Source organism: Pelodiscus sinensis, chromosome 2 (assembly GCF_049634645.1).
Source record: "Pelodiscus sinensis isolate JC-2024 chromosome 2, ASM4963464v1, whole genome shotgun sequence".
NCBI classification, from domain to species: domain Eukaryota; kingdom Metazoa; phylum Chordata; order Testudines; family Trionychidae; genus Pelodiscus; species Pelodiscus sinensis.
Window position 1 is genome coordinate 214762497 of NC_134712.1, and position 18373 is coordinate 214780869.

The 18373-nt window shown below is 42.5% G+C and overlaps 1 protein-coding gene across 3 annotated transcripts in view; it reads right to left on the minus strand.

The window, feature by feature from the left end:
* CDK14 (cyclin dependent kinase 14) overlaps positions 1 to 18373 on the minus strand; it is a 527195-nt gene that overhangs the window by 139996 nt on the left and 368826 nt on the right. For all 3 annotated transcript variants that reach the window (XM_075922396.1, XM_014569231.2, XM_075922397.1), the window contains one exon: positions 16420 to 16483. In XM_075922396.1, coding sequence (XP_075778511.1) covers positions 16420 to 16483 — 64 coding nt within the window. The remainder of the gene's footprint in view (positions 1 to 16419; positions 16484 to 18373) is intronic.

Below are 18373 nucleotides of genomic sequence, written 5' to 3' on the forward strand. Positions count from 1 at the left end.
AGGCTCTTTCTGACAGCCTTGCATCAAGGGCAGGTTCAAACAGAAGAGAATTTCAGCAGAACTCACTAGTGAGCTTATTAGCAGACCATTGAAGAAACCACTGGTCTGCTGCGAGAATTGAAAAAATAAGTACTTGCATTTTAAGTAACATAAAACGAGTTTTGCCCCCCTTTCATCAGTCAGAAAACACATGAGCTATTATACCTATGCCACTTATTTGCCTAGAAGAAAATGTAGAATAGGACCAAAAAAAAAAAGCGATGCAAAAAATTGAAGTGAACTACATTTTTATTTTGTTAGCTTTATTTTCAGCAGTATTGATAACCAGCTTCTCAAAACTCTACCACTTAAAATGCAAGGAGTTCGACATCAAGGCATTTTTCATGTTATTAATAAAACCATTGCTAGTTTAATGTTTCTTGATTACTTCTCTACTTAAAACCAAATGTGATTAGTTTTGGTGAAAATATTTAAACATTCACAGTAATATTTTGAACAGATTAATAAGCAGGCTTCTTTAAAGTGTATTTTGTTTACTTTCAAAGTAAATATATTTTAAATATTGTATTTGTGGCTGTTCTATAGCACACCCTTTTACTCTTAGCGATTTTAACGTGTATATTGCTACTAGGTCATCTAAAGGTAGAAAAGACAAGTGAATTATGCCATCTATCCAAACCCTTACGTCCTATAGAAAGCAAGAATACATCACTTGGGCTTTTTACTGAACTCCAGCAGTAGTACTCAGAGTGGTGCCACAGTCATGTGATTCAAGCTCTGGCTTCTTGTTCTCAAACTGATTTAACTATATTATTAAGAATCAGACCTGCCCCAAAATGAGATGATTTTCTCACTTAAAATAATAAGCTCATCTCCTCAGTGAAGATTTGCTGATGGAGACAAGGAAGACACACTGTCCCTGATTCAAGAAGGGACTTCCATGCTAAAGCACCAGTGAAGTCAATATTTAAAGATAAGGACATATTAAGTGAATCCTATGTAAGGAGGGCACTTTTGGACTTAGAGGCAGGTTATGAGTAACACATTTCTATATGATCCCCTAATGCAGGGCTACTCAAGTTTGGAAGCTCTGGGGGTCACAATGATACTCACAGCACATGCCGATGGTTGCAACTTAAATGTGGTTGCATATACAGGCAGTCCCCGACTTATGTCGGATCCGCACTTACGAATGGGGCTTTTCTTGCCCAGGAGCTCACGGGCGGCGGGACCGCCCAGAGCGCACCAGTCCCGCCACCGCGTCCTCCGGGGCGAGAAAAGCTGCTCCGGGTCTCCCTGGTGTGCTGGGGGGGACTCCCCAGCACAGCAGGGAGACCCGAGCAAAGCCGCACAGGAGGCGGGACCCCGCTGCCCGTGCAGCTTTGCTCCTTTGCCCCGGAGCAAAGCCGCACAGGCGGCGGGGTCCCCCACCTCTGCGGCTTTGCTCCTGTCTTCCTGCTGTGCAAAAGGGGCAAAGGAGCAAAGCCGCACAGGCAGCGGAGTCCCGCCGCCTGTGCGGCTTTGCTCGGGGTCTCCCTGCTGTGCTGTGGGACTCCCCCCCAGCACAGCAGGGAGACAGGAGCAAAGCCGCAGAGGCGGCGGGACCTCTGTGCCTCCGCGGCTTTGCTCGGGTCTCCCTGGTCAGCTGGGGGGGGAGGGGGCACAGCTAGTGCGCCCCCCCCCTCCAGCAGGCCAGGCTTTTGTTGCGGGACGCCTGGGGTAGAGCAGCTGGGGTGCTGCCGGGTTGGTCCTGCGGGGACCTACCCGGCAGCGCCCCAGCTGTTCTGTCCCAGGAGTCCAGATTCAGCCGCTGTTGAAACTGATCAGCGGCTGATTCCAAGAAGCCGGGGGCAGAGCAAGTCTGCCTAGGGCTTCCTGTAGTCAGCCGCTGATCAGTTTCAGCAGCGGCTGAATCTGGAGCCAGTTCCGACTTACATACAAATTCAACTTAAGAACAAACCTATAGTCCCTATCTTGTACGTAACCCGGGGACTGCCTGTACATGCAAATATATATGCAAATAGCTTCTTTCACACTGACAGGCATGAATACAAAGATTAAGGTAAGACTACACAACACATAGGCCCCATTTAAGTCAGTTCTGCTGATATTAATAAAATGCAATATTTACCCGATTTCCATCCATACGACAGTACTTTTAATGAGCAATGATAGTCCAATGCTAAAACTACTAAACTACTAAAACGCATATCAACAGAAGACCATTATATATTGACTACTTTTTTGTTTTGGTTCCTACCTGCAGGCTGCATGTTGAACCCCATGTAAATCCAAACCTCACTGTGGGCTGCAAACAAATGGGCCACGTGCTGCGTGTTGAGTAGCCCTGCCCTAATGCCTTACCAATATGGTACACCAGCACAATATAATAATCTGCCTTCTCTGCCAGTCCTAATACGACCTTTTCTAAACTGCACTGGGGATGGAATCAGGAAAGTGGGGAAAGAAAGTCAGAAAGGTGGGATAAAGCCTCACTTTTGCTCATCAGTTCCTTCACATACACCAATTACAGCCTGTATCTTTTTTATTTGAATGTGCATGAATCCAGTGCATGAATCCTGACATGCATCTGATGAAGTGGGTCTTTGAACACAAAAGCTTATGCTCCAATAAATCTGTTGGTCTATAAGGTGACACAGGACTTCTCGTTGTTCATGAAATCATCAATTCAATCACTAAATATGGGGCGCGCAAATTTAGCTGCTAAGATTGAAAATGTCAGTCACTGAGCTAAGTATTAGGTAGTGATTCAGTAACTGCGTGGGCCAGTCATAACTGGCAGCCACTCCATCCACGTTGTTAAAAGAAAAGGGTCAGCTTGATATTTATTCAGTTTAAAATAATTTTGGGTACTATACTTGCACTTCAGGCCCTTGCAAAGATGCAGTTACTGACCTGTTCTCCAAGATGTGTGTTCCTTATTTGTATTCCACTGCAGGTTACAGGTCAGCACCTGGTTTGCTTTGTGCGTCTGTCATTGCTTTCTTCATCAGGTGATGAAGAGGAACTACCTCTCTAGTTCCTTCTCCACCATCAATCCCATAGATTCAACACAGAGAGGAAGGAGGATGGAAAGTGAAATACAGATAGGGAACACCAGAATCAAAGAACCTCCAGTTACAAGTAGCTGACAGTCTCCTCTTCCTCAAGTGGTAGTCTCCATTGTACTCTCCTGAAGGTGATCAACAAGCAGCATCTAAGTTGGAGGTGGCTGCAAGAACAAGGGCAGAATGGTCATGTGGCAAACTGCTGTGCCAAAGGAGAAATCTGATGCAGCAACTTGCACTAATACACAGTGTGTCCCCAAGGTGTGCAGTACAGAACTCTGTGTGGCTGTTCTACATGGTCACAGCTTTAGCTCTCATGGAGGAAGCCCATACCGCTGTGTGGGGAGGTAAGCTTGACATCCAGTAGCATAGCTTAATGCAGCAAGAAATCCATTTGGAGATTCTCTGGGGGAGAAGATCTTTTCCCTGCCTCACAATATAGGAAACTTAACTGGTTTCATTCTTTGCAGGTAGAATACCAGAATGTCAAGGGAATGGAGCGGACATTTTTCTGCAGCTGTATAAGGTTTCAGGAAGAAAACAGATAAGTGAATGGATTGGTTAATGAGAACCTGGAAGACCATCTTCAGAAGAAATTTGGATGTAGACATAATGAGACTTTATTCTTGTTGAATGGTGTGAATGGTGAGTCCAACATCATAGCGCCAAATTCACCAAATTCTCGCTGAAGAAAGAACAAAGATGACGACTTTCATGGAAAGGAGGGACATGGAGCACAACTCTTCAAGTTCCATTGAGGCATGAACATTAGGAGGGGTGAGAAGGTTCCGAGGAGGCCTTTCCAAAACCTAGTGATTAAGCAATTTGTAGACAAATGAACTTTTCACTGGATGGTGGAATGCACTGCTAGCTACCAGGTGTACTCTCAACAGGCAGTGGGCAAGACTCATTGATTTTAAGGATGGGACAGTCTAGGATGAGAGGAATTGTGGCTGTTTCTGATAAAACTCCTTTTTGTTGTGCTCAGGATGAAAGGTGTCTCCAACTGGCTCAGCAGTATTGCCTAGTGGAGTCCTTTCTGCTACAAGAGAGAATGTCCTGTACAGACAAGTATGCCTCTACTAATATATATGAGTATCCAAATACCACACCCTGAGGTGGAGTTCATATAGATTGGGATGGCTGATCCTCCCCTAAGATGAGGGGAGTCTTGGACGAGAACAGGTGAGTGAGATGACAAGTGCAGGAGGCTGGGAAACCAGATTGTCTGGGCCAGAAGGGTGCAATTAGAATGATCATTGTTCTGTCTCACTGTTCTGCATTACGCACAGAAGGAGCAGTAGTGGAAAATGGTAGAGCTGATTTGGTCTGACCAGGAGAGAGAAGAAGGGTATCATCCTGAATGTGGTATCCAAAAGCTCCCCTGAAACAGCGTGGGGTGCATTTCCTGTTAATCTGGAAAGCAGAATAGGTTCCTACTTGGGGTATCCCATCATGTGAAGATGGAATGTACCACTGTGCTATGAAGTTCTCACTTGTGGTTGATCACAAAATGTCTGCTGAGCAAGCCCAAAAGTACAGTTCCAGAAATTGAACACCTCTGTGCCTAAAGTGATAGATCCTGCTCCCCCTTGTTTGTGTGTGCACTTGACAGCAGCAGCCTGAAACTACAGCTCGGAGATTTGTGAATTACTCTATTCATGTCAGTAGTTGTGCCCATCCCCCATGCGGTGCTGCAGAGCCTGATATACATCAAACATGCCCACTCAATGCCTCACTCCAGTGTCCGCATAGCGTCCTTGGCTCACGCTGCTAGTATGCATCTTCTCAGCTCTCCTCCCAGAGTGGCAGGGCTTCCCCACCTCCTAGGCTACGTCTAGACTGCAAGCCTCTTTCGAAAGAGGCTTTTTCAAAAGATACTTTAGAAAAAGTCTCTTTTGAAAAAGAGCGTCTAGACTGCAAGCAGTACTTTTGAAAAAGCAAGCCGCTTTTTCGAAAGAGGGCACCCAGGCAGTCTGGATGCTCTCTTTCGAAAAAGCACAGTTTGCATTCAAGAACGCCTTTTTTCAAAATAGCACTTTCGAAAAAAGGCGTTCTTCCTCGTGAAATGAGGAGTACCGCCGTCGAAAGAAAAGCCGCTTTCTTTAGATTTAATTTCAAAAGAACGTAGCTGTAGTCTAGACGCAGGTGAAGTTTTTTCGAAAAAAGGCTACTTTTTTTGAAAAAACCCTGCAGTCTAGACACAGCACTAGCTCACATGTTAGGCTAGGGAGCATGTCTTTGGCACTCAGACTCCACTCCCAGATCAGGAGGCAGAGAGAGGTGCTTATACCACCTCCGAGAGGGACAGAGACCTTTAGATCCTGGCACAAACATCTGATGGAAAGAAAAAGGGCTCAGGCCCTCCCATATTGGCCCCCACACAGAAGGGGGAAATGTGGGTCTGACAGGCCCCCTTATTCTCCTACAGTACCCCTGCCACTTATCCCCATGTCTCTTTCCAGTTATCTTCTCCCTCCTATCCCCACAATTCCCTCTATTAAGGCAATCCTAATGTCTTTCCCTCCCAGCAGGCTTTTGTGTGTCTAATGATTTTTCACCAACACTTTGATTATATTTCACCCCATTTATAGACACTTTACAGAATGATGTTAGCAACATGCCTTCAAAGCTTCTCCAGATTTCTGCCTTGGGTGGATCTTGAACTTACACGAGCTGGGTTGGTTGAAGTTCAAAATCTTATTGCTCACCCTCTCCTGCTACAGTAGAAGGTTTCCACTAGAAATCCCCTGTCCCTCCCTCTCGCTCCATGCTCAGTGTAATGTGATTTCTGCTAGATTCTTTGGTGTTAATCTAACTGGAGGGGGAAAAAATACAACCTTCTTGCTAATAATATCCTTAATTTTGTTCCCCAAAGGGTTATAGGGCACCATGTATTCACTGGGATAACCTTCACACGAACAAGGCCCGTGTGCAAGGATTGGAACCCTGGTTAGATTCCCAGGTCTGGGAGAAAGCTCTACTAAAATATGTAAACTTTAAGAAAAGCAGGGGCGGGGGAGAAGAGACACTGGTGGGAAGGGCTGTACCTCAGAAACCCCTTAGTCAAATGAACCCAAATTTGGTCACAGACCAAATCCCAAGCCTCCCATAAAGCACACCAAATTTCAAGGCATTCCAAGTAACTGAGTGGATTGTAGATCACTTTAAAAAAGAGTCATGGCTTAAAAAGAAAACTAGTTTTAACTTTAACTATACTAGAGCTAGCGTGCACTGCTGAATGTGAGCACTCTCTAATCATGTGAACCCTCATTCTTAGATCTCCCGAGATTTGAAGTTAGAGAGAAGATGACTTACCACCTATAACTGTTCAGTAATGCACTCTAAATTGCTAACATTCTAGAGGGCAGAAAAAAAAAGAAAGCATTTATACTGTAGCTCAATATATCAATTAATCCTTCAAAAATCATTACATATACTTCCTTATGTGTTACAATAACTTTGTGAGACTAGCAGTCTAAGCAATATTTAAGACATGCTTTTTTAATTACTAGATGTGGTTGCTTCTTCCCTCTCTAGGAAAACATCTGAGCCTCCATTCATACTAACCCTTAGTGATGTTGGCTATGTATGCAGGAGAAAGTTTAAATCATCTCTTAGATAAGATTTTTTTGCAACTAGTCTATAGCAGCATGGATAGAAGTGCTGGTACAGGAGATTACAATGCTATAAAAAAGTACCTTGCAAGTCTAACATCCTTTCATCTAAAATATATTATAGATCTATAAATCAGAAGTCTCAACTTCTAATCCAGTTTTCTAAACCATCAATTCAATTTTAAAATACCTTAGGATTCTTTAGTGATGGTTATATTGTTTTGTGGAATAGAAACCTAGTATCCCAGAATGAAAATAATGTAAAGCTGAGCTCCTGCTTGTCACTGAAAATTGTTTGATCATATTCAAAGATACAGAAATGCAACCTCACTGTCTTATAAAAGAAAGTGAAAGATGGTGTAACAGAACACTTTTTTTAGTCCCTCTAGTGATCACAAATAAGAAATGCAATGTGTAAAGTGGTTAGCCAGCGCAGTATTCTGTTTAGAAGATGGTGCTTTCCTTCTGTGATGTTCATATGCTGGCTTCCCCCATATGCAATAGTTGCATTAGGTTTTCTATTATTTTTAAATAATATCACTATTTCTGTAACCTTTGTCAACCCTGTTTTTTCTCATATTGCAGGTACTGGAGATCATCAAAATTTCAATTTTAAAAAAAAATCAATATGGTCAAAATTAAAAGAGGAAGAGAGAAATTACTTTAAAAAGGTTAACTCCTCACTAACCACCAATTTTTCAACTAGCTCAGAATACCTTACTACCAATTTGATTGCACAACCCAGTGTTAACAGAAAGAGTTGACTGGACTTGTGTGAAATTTTACCGCAAACACAGTTAAAGTGTGACAAGTAAGCACTCATTTTCACATATAGCATACATCTCCTAAAGTTTGTTATTTTGCTACATGTGGATTCTCCTTTGCCCCACAGCTGTCAAAGATTGATTTAATCACCCTACCAGACAAGAGGTTTAAGGTCTCTACCACTTTGTACCTGGGACAACCATTTCTCCTCAGACACAAGGATGATCCTTGTGTCTTCAAAAAAATCTTTATAGTATCGCATCAGTTCCCACCCTGAATACTGCAATTGCTTCTAATTATAAATCCCTACTCTTTAAACTTCAACAGGGTCTCTGATGCTACAGAGTTCATATTCCATGAAGCACCAAAAAGGGGAATACAAATTGAAGGAAAGGCAGGAACTGGGCTTAAATGTGGCTGCTATAAAAGGTTTAGCTCTTCGGGGGAAAGGCAGGCTATGGACAAAGGAAACTCCTGATAGCTTTCAGGGAAGGACTCGGGTCTCTGCAAGGAAAAATCCAAATGTCTGGTCAGAGAAGGTTGACATGTCTCACAGGAAATACCCAAGCCAATGGCCAAAGGCAGGTTATCAACAAGGGTTGGCTGAAACAAGGATGTATTTTGGATAGAGCTGCAGTAGCCATGAGATATCTTCTCTTTGGATTCTCATGGATAAAGAGCATTGAGGTGATGTAGATGACCAGGTTAACCAAAAGAATCTTAACCAGAAAGGATCATGTGCACCTTCTTAAAGGGAAAAGACTTGTTAAGAGGATCAGTCAAGACATCCAAATGCGGAACTAGAAATGGGATCATGTTAGTATCCACCAGAGCATCCTGTATAAACAAAATCACCCATGGAGAAGATTCTGTGCCTCCTGAAACAGCAGCAGGCCACAGCCTAAGCTACCATGTTCTGAACAAGGAACAGCAGAATTAGATGCAAGGAATTTTATTATAGGTTCTGTGGACCCATCTGCACCAGTGGCAGCTGGTCTCTCACCAATGTCAGCAGGAAGTGTGGTTGACTGAACTGCAGCAGCTTGATCCAGTGTTGCAAACTGGATCAAGTCTGCAGTTCAGTGTGTTTTTTCCAAGAGAAAGAGAATTTCAGCCAATATCACAATGACATTAGAATCTCCAGTTCTCTCATGAATTTCAGCCCTGGCTGCTACAAAACTCTTGCCTTCTGGGGAAGGGCATACGCTACTGTAGGAGACAGACAGAGCTCTCTGTCCTACTCCCATCAGGAGTAGCAGGGGCCACACACACTATAGGCAAACTAGGCAGCAGCAGCGGGCAGCATATCCTGCCTAAGTGGCAGGAGCTGCTACATCAAACCACTCTGGAGGAAGTGGAGGGTGGGCACAACTACTGAACCATCAGGCTTGGTTCGCCCCCACCACCCTTCAGGGGGCATGGCTCCCCAGTTGAGTACCACTGTTCTAGGGAAGGTGGAAGGATGGTAGTAGACTGAAGTGTTTCCTATGGAGGCAGATTGTCTTGAGTGGCCTCTGAGGATGCCATTCTCCCTGCCTCCTATCCCCTTTTGGGAACAACATGGTATCTTTTCCTCCCTCTCTGAAATATCAAGCCTGGGAAGGGGCAAGAAGGGGGTGAAGAGCCCCTATAGCTGCAGCAGGAGCAGAGGTTAGAGGAGTGGAGCATAACTGGTGTTGGGGTCCAAGGGATCAGCAGATGACAGGGCAGAACTGATGTGGGGTGAGGGTGCAGAAAAGTGTGGGTAAATGATAGCTCCTACAGAGGCCATACCACCTTTTACTATATATTTGAGAGAATGCACACATATGGGGGGATGATGGCAGTGACAAAGAAGAGGAGGGGAAGGGCAGTTAAAAAAAACAAAAAAAAACCCTACATTCACCAAAGCCACAATATAATGTCTATACCCCTCGCCCCACAAGCCTCATGATTTTCAAGGGGTGCTGTGTCATCTGATGCATGATATTTTGAACTTCTTGGCTTGGCAACACTGTTGATCTGGTAACTGGCCAGCAACTTCATTAGGAGGTATTAACCCACACAGCAGGACTGAAGCCATTTCACAAATGGGATAAAAAAAAAAATAGAACCAGCTAGGCACGTCTCCAAGCAAAATTCTTCTACTCAGTACTTAGGCCTGTTAATTCAGTAGAGATGGGCTAGAGTGAAAGGAAGAATTCAAGGTCAGACATCTTAGCCCAGAGACATTGGCCCAATTACTGATATTGCCTGAGATGCTGATAGTCTTCTCTGATCTGGCATCAGATGGAGGATTTCTTTCACTGCATCTGTGAGGATGGGATAAGGTCTGATCAAGTGGGAAATGCCAAGACCCTAGACAGCTGCTCAATTTTTTACTAGATTTACAATAATAAGTGGTTAAAGCAGAGTACCACAAATAATTGTATATACCCAATTCCTTGTTCTCCAAACATATCTCTGATTGTTTCTGCATTTGGCCCATAAAATAAAACCACATCAGAAGGATACATGGGAAACGAAACAGCATATTAAATTCACTACTGATAAATGCAAATTAATTCTCATTGGAAAATAATTCCAACTATACACACCAAATGCTGGTGTCTAAATTAGCTGTTATTACTCAAGGAGAAGATCTTTGGTTCACTGTGGATAATTCTCAATGTGCAGTGATAGTCAAAAAAGTTAGCAATGTTAGGAACCATAAGGAATGGGGTAGATAATATCATATCATCACTATATAAACTCATATTGCCCCCAAAGCTTGAATACTGCTTGCAGTTCCGGTCACTCCAACTCAAAAAGATCTCTTAGATTTGGAGAAAGTACAGAGAAAGGCAACAAAAATGATTCGGGATATAGAGAATCTTCCATATGAAGAGAGATTAAAAAGATTGACACTGGTCAGTTTACAAAAGAGATGACTAAGAGGCATATGAGCCGGGTCTATAAAATCAAGAGTGGTGTAGAAATATTTTTTACCCCTTTGCATAATCCAAAGAAATTAAGAGGCAGCAAGTTTAGAGCTAACAGAGAAGAGAAGCACTTCTTCCCACAACATGCAGTCTCTGCTATGGAACAAAAATTTAACTAGGTTCAAACAAGAGCTAGAAGAGCTCATGGAGCATAGGTCATGGACGAAACCCATGCCATGGGTATCCCTAAGCCTCTGATGCCAAAGCTAGGACTAGATGACAGGGGATCGATCATTCACTAATTGCCCTCTTCTGTTCATTCCCTCTGAAGCATCTGACACTGGCCACTGTCAAAAGACAGGGGAAATTGGGCTACATGGACCGTTGTTCTGACTCAAATATGATCATTTTTATGTTCTTTTATCCGAGGAAGGAAAGATCCTATCCTGATTACTGACCTATTGGGGGCGAGGGGGTGGAGGGGTGGAGAGAGCAGATATAGATAAAAATGCCCAGAATGTCTACATATTAGATACCAGTTGCCACTAGGTGGCCCCAAAACAAGTTGCCTGCAGCTTGTTAGTTTTCCTTCTATATCGGAGACAACTAGTGCCAGGAGAGAAGTGGTCTCAATAGGGCCAATAGAAAAGCATATATCCAGCTATGAGCACATCCTCATAATAATAGAATATACCATTTTTTAAAGTTTATCCTGTACAGACTAACTTAGCTACCCCTCCGAAGCTTTTGAACATGGAGGAGGAAGTAATTGGTCTGTTCCCACCTTGTACCTTACTCAGGGACTGTGCCAAAGCCATAAATGAGTTCATAATAAATACTTATACACCCACCCAGATTTCATCAGATCACAGTCATCATTTACTACATATTTGTAAAATGCTCGGTCGGCACCCTGGGACCCCCAAAAGCTCAAGCCCTCTATGCTCTCTACAGTAATGATGTTTTTTACTTTCATTTTTGTTTAACTTCTCTGAACAGCTTGTTTGTTTGCATATGGATCACTTCTTTACAACAGTGCTCATGTCCCAGGTTTGCTTGAAAAACCAGGCTGAGAAAGCTAATACTTGAGCACAGGGAGACACTGTAAGGGCATCAGGATTACAACATTTTGGAACTGAGATAGGAAGGCATCTGTCTCACATTTGGCCTTTTTTGCACTTTTAAAATTAAGTACTTAGATGAAAAACACCGTTGAAAATCAATCCAGCAGGCTATTTACAAGATTGGATAAAAGCACTTGCAAATACAAATGGGACGGTTTTGGTAGAGAGCAGGGCTGAGAGAGATGACACAGCAGACAACTTTCAAACTGCTTTTATGATTTGGAGTATACAACACTATCTCAAAGGAACAAAAGGCTGAGATATATCCTTTTAGTGAAGGCTGATCAAAACAGGTGAGAAATCCGAATGGCCTTTTGGAGTGAAATTAATGATAAAAAATATTTCCCATTTACAGACTAAGCAAGCCCCAGAAATGAAACAGACGGATATCATAGAACTAATTCTCTATAGCTGGTATAAGAAGTGAATTCACCACCTAGCCTGAGAGAAGTTAATTCACATTTGAGTATATTCTCTCTCTCTCTCTCTCTTCTGACCAATTGCAACAGAATATCCTGAACATCATTGCTTTGGAATAACTGCAACACATAGCAATTAGGCCTATGGACACAGGAATGTAGAAGCAGCACTGTTTTTCAGATGTTACTCATCTCTCCTTAGTAAAATGTGATTAGTTTCCTGAGGAAGTGACCTTGTTTTACTAAATTAAAAATTAGGTTCCTACATCTGAATGCAGACAACAAATAAAATGAAATTCTGTTTAAACTTTGCTTCCCCCGCCCCCCAACTCCACAGATACTTAATTAAGTTGCCAGAATTTTTTACCACAGTCACTATTTATTACTGATACCTTCTGCTCAAATTCCATTGTTTTATGTTTTTAAGCAGCTAAGCTTATAACATCAAAGTCTTCCTTGAGCGGATGTTAATGTTGTAATCATCAGCACTCTCCATGCACTTCTTTCCTTTCAAATGATTTGTTGCCTTACTCTTTGCAACTAGTAGGCTTAAATGGGTGTTCATATTTTCATGTTTAAATGCGAATGTTACTTTCTCAGGACTCTGCTCAACACACAGAAATTTTGCTTAAGGAGTGCTGAACAAACTGTTGGAAAAAAGAAAATATATTCTATGTTTTCTATTTTTAAATACAAGAAACTCATAAATCTTGGACACAGATGGAATCAATTCAAATATGGCAAGATCATTTCAGGTTCACTGTATTGTACTCTGGGAATAAGGAAACAGAGATGAAGCCATTTCAAAATTATAAATCTGAGGTGCGTTAAAATAAAGCATTAGCTCCTCTACTTCTGCAAAGCAAGGTCACTCAGTCAAGTTCACTCGGAAAATCTTTTATAGGGTGTACAGAAAGGATGTGATCTCATTGGAGAGGGTCCAGCAGAGGGCAACCAAAATGCTGAGGGGGCTGGAGCACATGCCCTGTGAGGAGAGGCTGAGGGATTCGGGCTTGTTTAATCTGCAGAAGAAAGAGTGAGGAGGGATCTGATAGCAACCCTTAACTACCTGAAGGGAAGTTCCAAAGAGGATGGAGAGGAGTTGCTCTCAGTAGTGACAAATGGCAGAACAAGGAGCAATGATCTCAAGTTGCAGTGGGAGAGATCAAGGTTGGATATTATGAAAAACTATTTTCCTAGGAAGGTGGTGAACCACTAGAAGGGGTTACCTTGGGAGGTGGTGGAATCTCCATCCCTAGAGGTTTTTAAGTCCCAGCTTGACAAAGCCCTGGCTGGATTGATTTAGCTGGAATTGGTCCTGCTTTGGGCAGGGGAGTGGACTCAATGACCTCCTGAGATTTCTTCCAGTTCTAGGATTCTAGTTCAGCCTTGTGCAGAGGATCCATCTAAGCACTATAGGAAGGGTAAGGGGCTGCTGGAGCAGCTGGAAAAGACTATGCAACCCTTGTGCTCGATGGCCATGCTCAGATCAGTATGAGAAACAGCTTTCTGGATAGTGAAAGGGCCATGTTCCTAATCAGATCCAATGACTCTAGCAGTCTGAACAAGTGACTTTTTTCAGCACAGACCATAGGATGCCATACATGATATGACGCAAGGCTTGCTTCAGGCCCGGCGCCTATGCTGTAGGTGTTGGATTTTGCTTCCCCAGATACCCTGTATTTCATTAGCATAAAACCCAGGTACTCGGGATTTACGCAGGTGAGGTAAATTTCACCCCTACTGTTGCATACGACAGAGCCTATGCTTTTTTGAAATGTTTAGAAAGGCTTATTTGACATCCAACATTTTGCCAAGAATATCAAGTGCACTAAGGAGGAAGGAGAGGCAAAGGGATCTCTGAGCATACACTTGCAGTAAAGAGAGGCTTTTTTCCTATGGGGAAGGGCAGTTGTTTTTCAACCCCCATGTAAGAGTACATGGGAATTAAGGGTGCTCAGCCCCTTACAGCAACAAGTCCTTACAGAAAGGAGGGATAGCTCTGTGGTTTGAGCATTGGTCCCCTAAACCTAGGGTTGAGAGTTCAATCCTTGTGGAGGCCATTTGGGGCAAAGATTTGTCTGGGATGGTACTTGGTCCTGCTGTGAAGGCAGAGGATTGGACTCAATGACCCTTCCAATCCTAGGAGATAGGCAATCTCCATTATTTATCTTTTAATTTAATTTATGTCCCATACAGAAGAAAACAGTCCTTAGCCAGGATAACTTTAGGTTGAAAATATCTGCACATTTTACAGGGGTAGAGAAAGACTGAAAAACAAAGAGTACTCTATGCACCCTTATGGAAAAGGGGGAATGTGTTAAGTGACCATTTACCATTTATCCATTTATATTTTTCCCCTTGTTACTACATTTTTATGGTTGGTATGTGCTCAGAGCTGGCAAAAGCCATGCTCTGTAACAGAGGAAACAAAAACAAATCCAACACAATGGCCATTTTTAAAATAACATGCCTGTGTTACATTTCACTAAATGCCAGCTGTCAATTTATTTCCCAGTGTCCCTTTGCAAAATCTGAAGAACAAACTTTACTGCTCAATGCATTTCTAAGCCCTTTTCTAAAGTGAAAGTTTCTTGACTGCCACCTACTGTTCAAACCATTTTATCACTTCTTTTTTAGTGATAAAGATCCAGCAAAGCCAAAAACATTTGCATTGTTTCCACCTTTAATATCCCAGGGAATTAAACAACAAATGTCTTTGGAATTTTTCTGAAAATAGCATTTTCTTTAATAAGAATTAAATTTACACAAAACTATTTTGCATTTTAAGAAAAAAATTATCTAGAAAGTTTCAGAGGGGTAGCCCTGTTAGTCTATAACTGGAAAAACTTAAAAAACAACAAATATCCTTGCAGCACCTTCGAGACTAACCATCTACATTTTTTGTTAGTCTCTAAGGTGCTGCAAGACTATTTGTTGTTTTTTAAGTTTATCTAGAAAGTGTTTGGATAAAACCCCCTCCAGTATTAAATAGTTGTTATTATTGAAGGATTCCTATAATATTCTATGACAGGTAGCTATGTCATCTTCTTTCTTTCCAGATCTGTTGGATGACTTCAGCCCCAGTCCTGCAAACACTTACAAACATGCTTACCTTTACACACTTCTGGGGTCAATGTTAATTATGACCTCACCTGAATAAAATCTGGACTCTATTACAGCTCACTAAAGCTGGGTACCTTCTTCCAGCCTAAATGATGCATATCTCTAACTACTTTATAAATCATATTTAAAACAGAAGTCTATTGTGGAAGACATAAAACAGCAGTATTCTGGTGGCAAACTGCTTTGTAAGAGTTACCTGCTAGACTGTGTTTGTTAAATAGCAAAGAAAACTTCTTAATGGTTAGATCTATTCGACTGCTGAACAGGTTCCCAAAAGCAGTAGCAGAAACACCATGGCTGCGTCTAGACTGGCAAGTTTTTCCACAAAAGCAGCCACTTTTGCAGAAAAACTTGCCAGCTGTCTACACTGGCCGCTTGACTTTGTGCAAAAGCACTGACGTTCTACTGTCCGAAATCAGTGCTTCTTGCGCAAATGCTTTGACGTTCCCATTCGGGCAAAAGCCCTTTTCCGGAAATGCTTTTGCTCAAAAGGGCCAGTGTAGACAGCTGAAAACTGTTTTGTGCAAAAAAGCCCCGATGGCGAAAATGGCAATGGGCTTTCTTGCGCAAAACCGTGTCTAGATTGGCACAGACGCTTTTCTGCAAAAAGTGCGTTTGCGGAAAAGTGTCCGTGCCAATCTAGACGCTCTTTTCCGCAAATGCTTTTAACGGAAAAACTTTTCCATTAAAATCATTTGCGGAAAATCATGCCAGTCTAGACGTAGCCCATCAGTTTGGCCATTTAAAACCAGACTGTGGAAATTGTTAGATAATAAAGAAACAGTGGCAGAGGAATAAAATGTTTCTGTTTTCTGCTTCCAGAATACCTTTTGATATCACTTTGGTTCCTCTCATCAGTACATTATATCTCAGGGTGTGTTTAGACTATATCCCTCTTTCGACAGGTGGATGTAAATTAGACACTTGGAAATAGCAAATGAAGCCGGGATTTGAATATCCAACACTTCATTTGCATATTTTCATCATGGCACTCTTTCAAAAAAGCGCTATTTTGAAAGTGAAACTGCAGTCTAGACATGGTTCTTTAGAAAATAGAAGCTTTTTTCGAAAGATCCTGACAGGAAATGTAAGATGCCTAGTGCAACATGTCATTTTAATGTGCTCCAAAGGGAAGTTTTGGTCAAAAGTCAAACACCAACTAACAGAATGACATGTGAAATACTAGGAATGCACTGCTGTATTATCACAATGCATTTGCTGTCTTCCAACACTGTACAGATTATTTTGGAACAATGCTGCAGAAGTCCATTAGCAAGTAAGTAAACTTGCCCAAAAGTATGAGCATCATCTCAAAACCCTTCGGTCAGCTAGAACATAAGGTTTTCAAATTTGTTTTTTTGGAAGGAGTGAAATCTTGATAACCTCTTGTTTAAACTTACCCGGCTTGAAATGGGGTAAAGAATGGACTCCGGGCCACGTATCTTCATTTGGTGTTCCAAGTACCTGTTAGGAAAAAAAGACTCCTGTAATTTTAGCACTGGCAGTACCTGGTTCTTATATAGAGCAATGGTTCTCAAACTTTTTGACCTCTGCACCACCTGGCTCAATGTAAACCTTTCCGCAGACCACCAGTTGGTAATGGAAACTCACCATTAATTACATAATTATACTCAAGCTATTTTGCTAATGCTGCAACTAGGGAGAACGGTTTAATTTAAATTATTAAACAGACTAAGCATTATAACTCTCCCATAGTTATTTTATCAAACTTCATTTTAAATAAAGTAAAATATTAAGTTACATCCAACACAAAAGGTTTCAATGTTTTCTCTATTTATGGCAGAAGTGGGGAACCTCCTGTTGGGATTGGTCCTGCCTGGAGCAGAGGGCTGGACTTGAGGTCTCTTCCAGCTCTATGATTCTAATCTTTTTTGAGTTGGGGCCACTGACCAACAGAAAAATCAGTTGGGGACCACACAAGTAAGCAGCAAAAAGACTCTCCCCCCCCCCAAAAAAAACCAACCCTCACTGATGTGGCCCCCAACTGACACACCTCATTCTTGCGGCGCTCCAACCCTCTGGGGCAAGGAGGAGGAACAGGGAGGACTGATGTTCAGGGCTTCCCATAGGCCAGATTTACTATTCTGGGGTTCTGGAGGTAGTGGATTTTATGGACCTCCCCCCTTAGACTCTGGGGTGGGGACAAAAATTAGGGGTTCAATATGCGGGACAGGGTTGCCAGCAAGTGGGATAGGGATGGGGTGCAAGATTTGGGAGGGAGGTGAAGTGCAGAAGTGTCAGCCGACGGTCAGGGCAGTGTGTGTGCTGAGAAAAGGTTTAACATCCGTGACTTTACTGCTAGGACCGGGGTCCCGTCGCAGAGGGCAGCCAACAGGCTGACAGACGCCCCTGTTTACAGGAAGAGCTTATTACACCTCAGATTTTAGCTGCTAGGATACAGGATCCCTTCGCAGCGGGCAGTCTAGGGAAGACTGAGAGATGCCCCAACGGATCTGTCACCTGGGAGTAACACGATCCAAACGCCCAAGCTCTTCCTATACCTGTCCCTTATGACCGGCTGAAGTTCTTTTAAATTGTGCTTGGTTCTCTTACAGCAACTGAAGGAGTCAGGTTAAAACTTAAACAGTTACAGGTTTATTAAAAAAAAAAAGCTTATAATTCATATGGTTACAATGGCTATTGCTCTATTTCTTAACTGCTAGCAAATATAGATCTTAAAAATGGTTACAAAGAAAATAAAGATAGAAAATAGAAATAATGGTACCAAGTGACAGCTTAATCTTTAAAGAGCTCTAAGTCTATGTGTACACTTAAGACAAAGGACCACATCCAGGTACAATTTTTACCCCCTTCTGTGCCTCTCGACTCCAGCATGTCAGGCAAGGGCCGGTCCCTCAATTCCTAGGAAAGACGGATACGAGGTGGGCATCCCCATAGAACCTCGGGAGATCAAACACCAAATCCAACCAGCAGATAGATGGTAGATTGACGCTCAGAGTAAATGTGCTGCTGGACCCATCTTTATACCCCTGGGGGCCCGTTTCTTCTTTCTTATCTTAAGATGCCAAATTGTACTGGTTCGTTTTGTGGCGCCAGTTCTTACAAGCAAGTTTCAAGTTAATTTACACTTGCGAGAGATTAATTGTGTGTACTAGACTTTTTTTTTTTACTGGGCGAGAGATTCCTCCCCCCCCCCCCCCCCCCCCGAACGGCTGCATGTTCGTATCAATATGGGATTTTAGTCAAAGGCACTCCTCGGCAGCCTCTTGGTCAGCAATTGGCATATCTCTGTGTATAGCCATTCACGGTCACAGCAGCCTGCCATATCCGGGCAAGCAAAAATGGATGTTACAAGGAGGGTTCCTGTCTGGC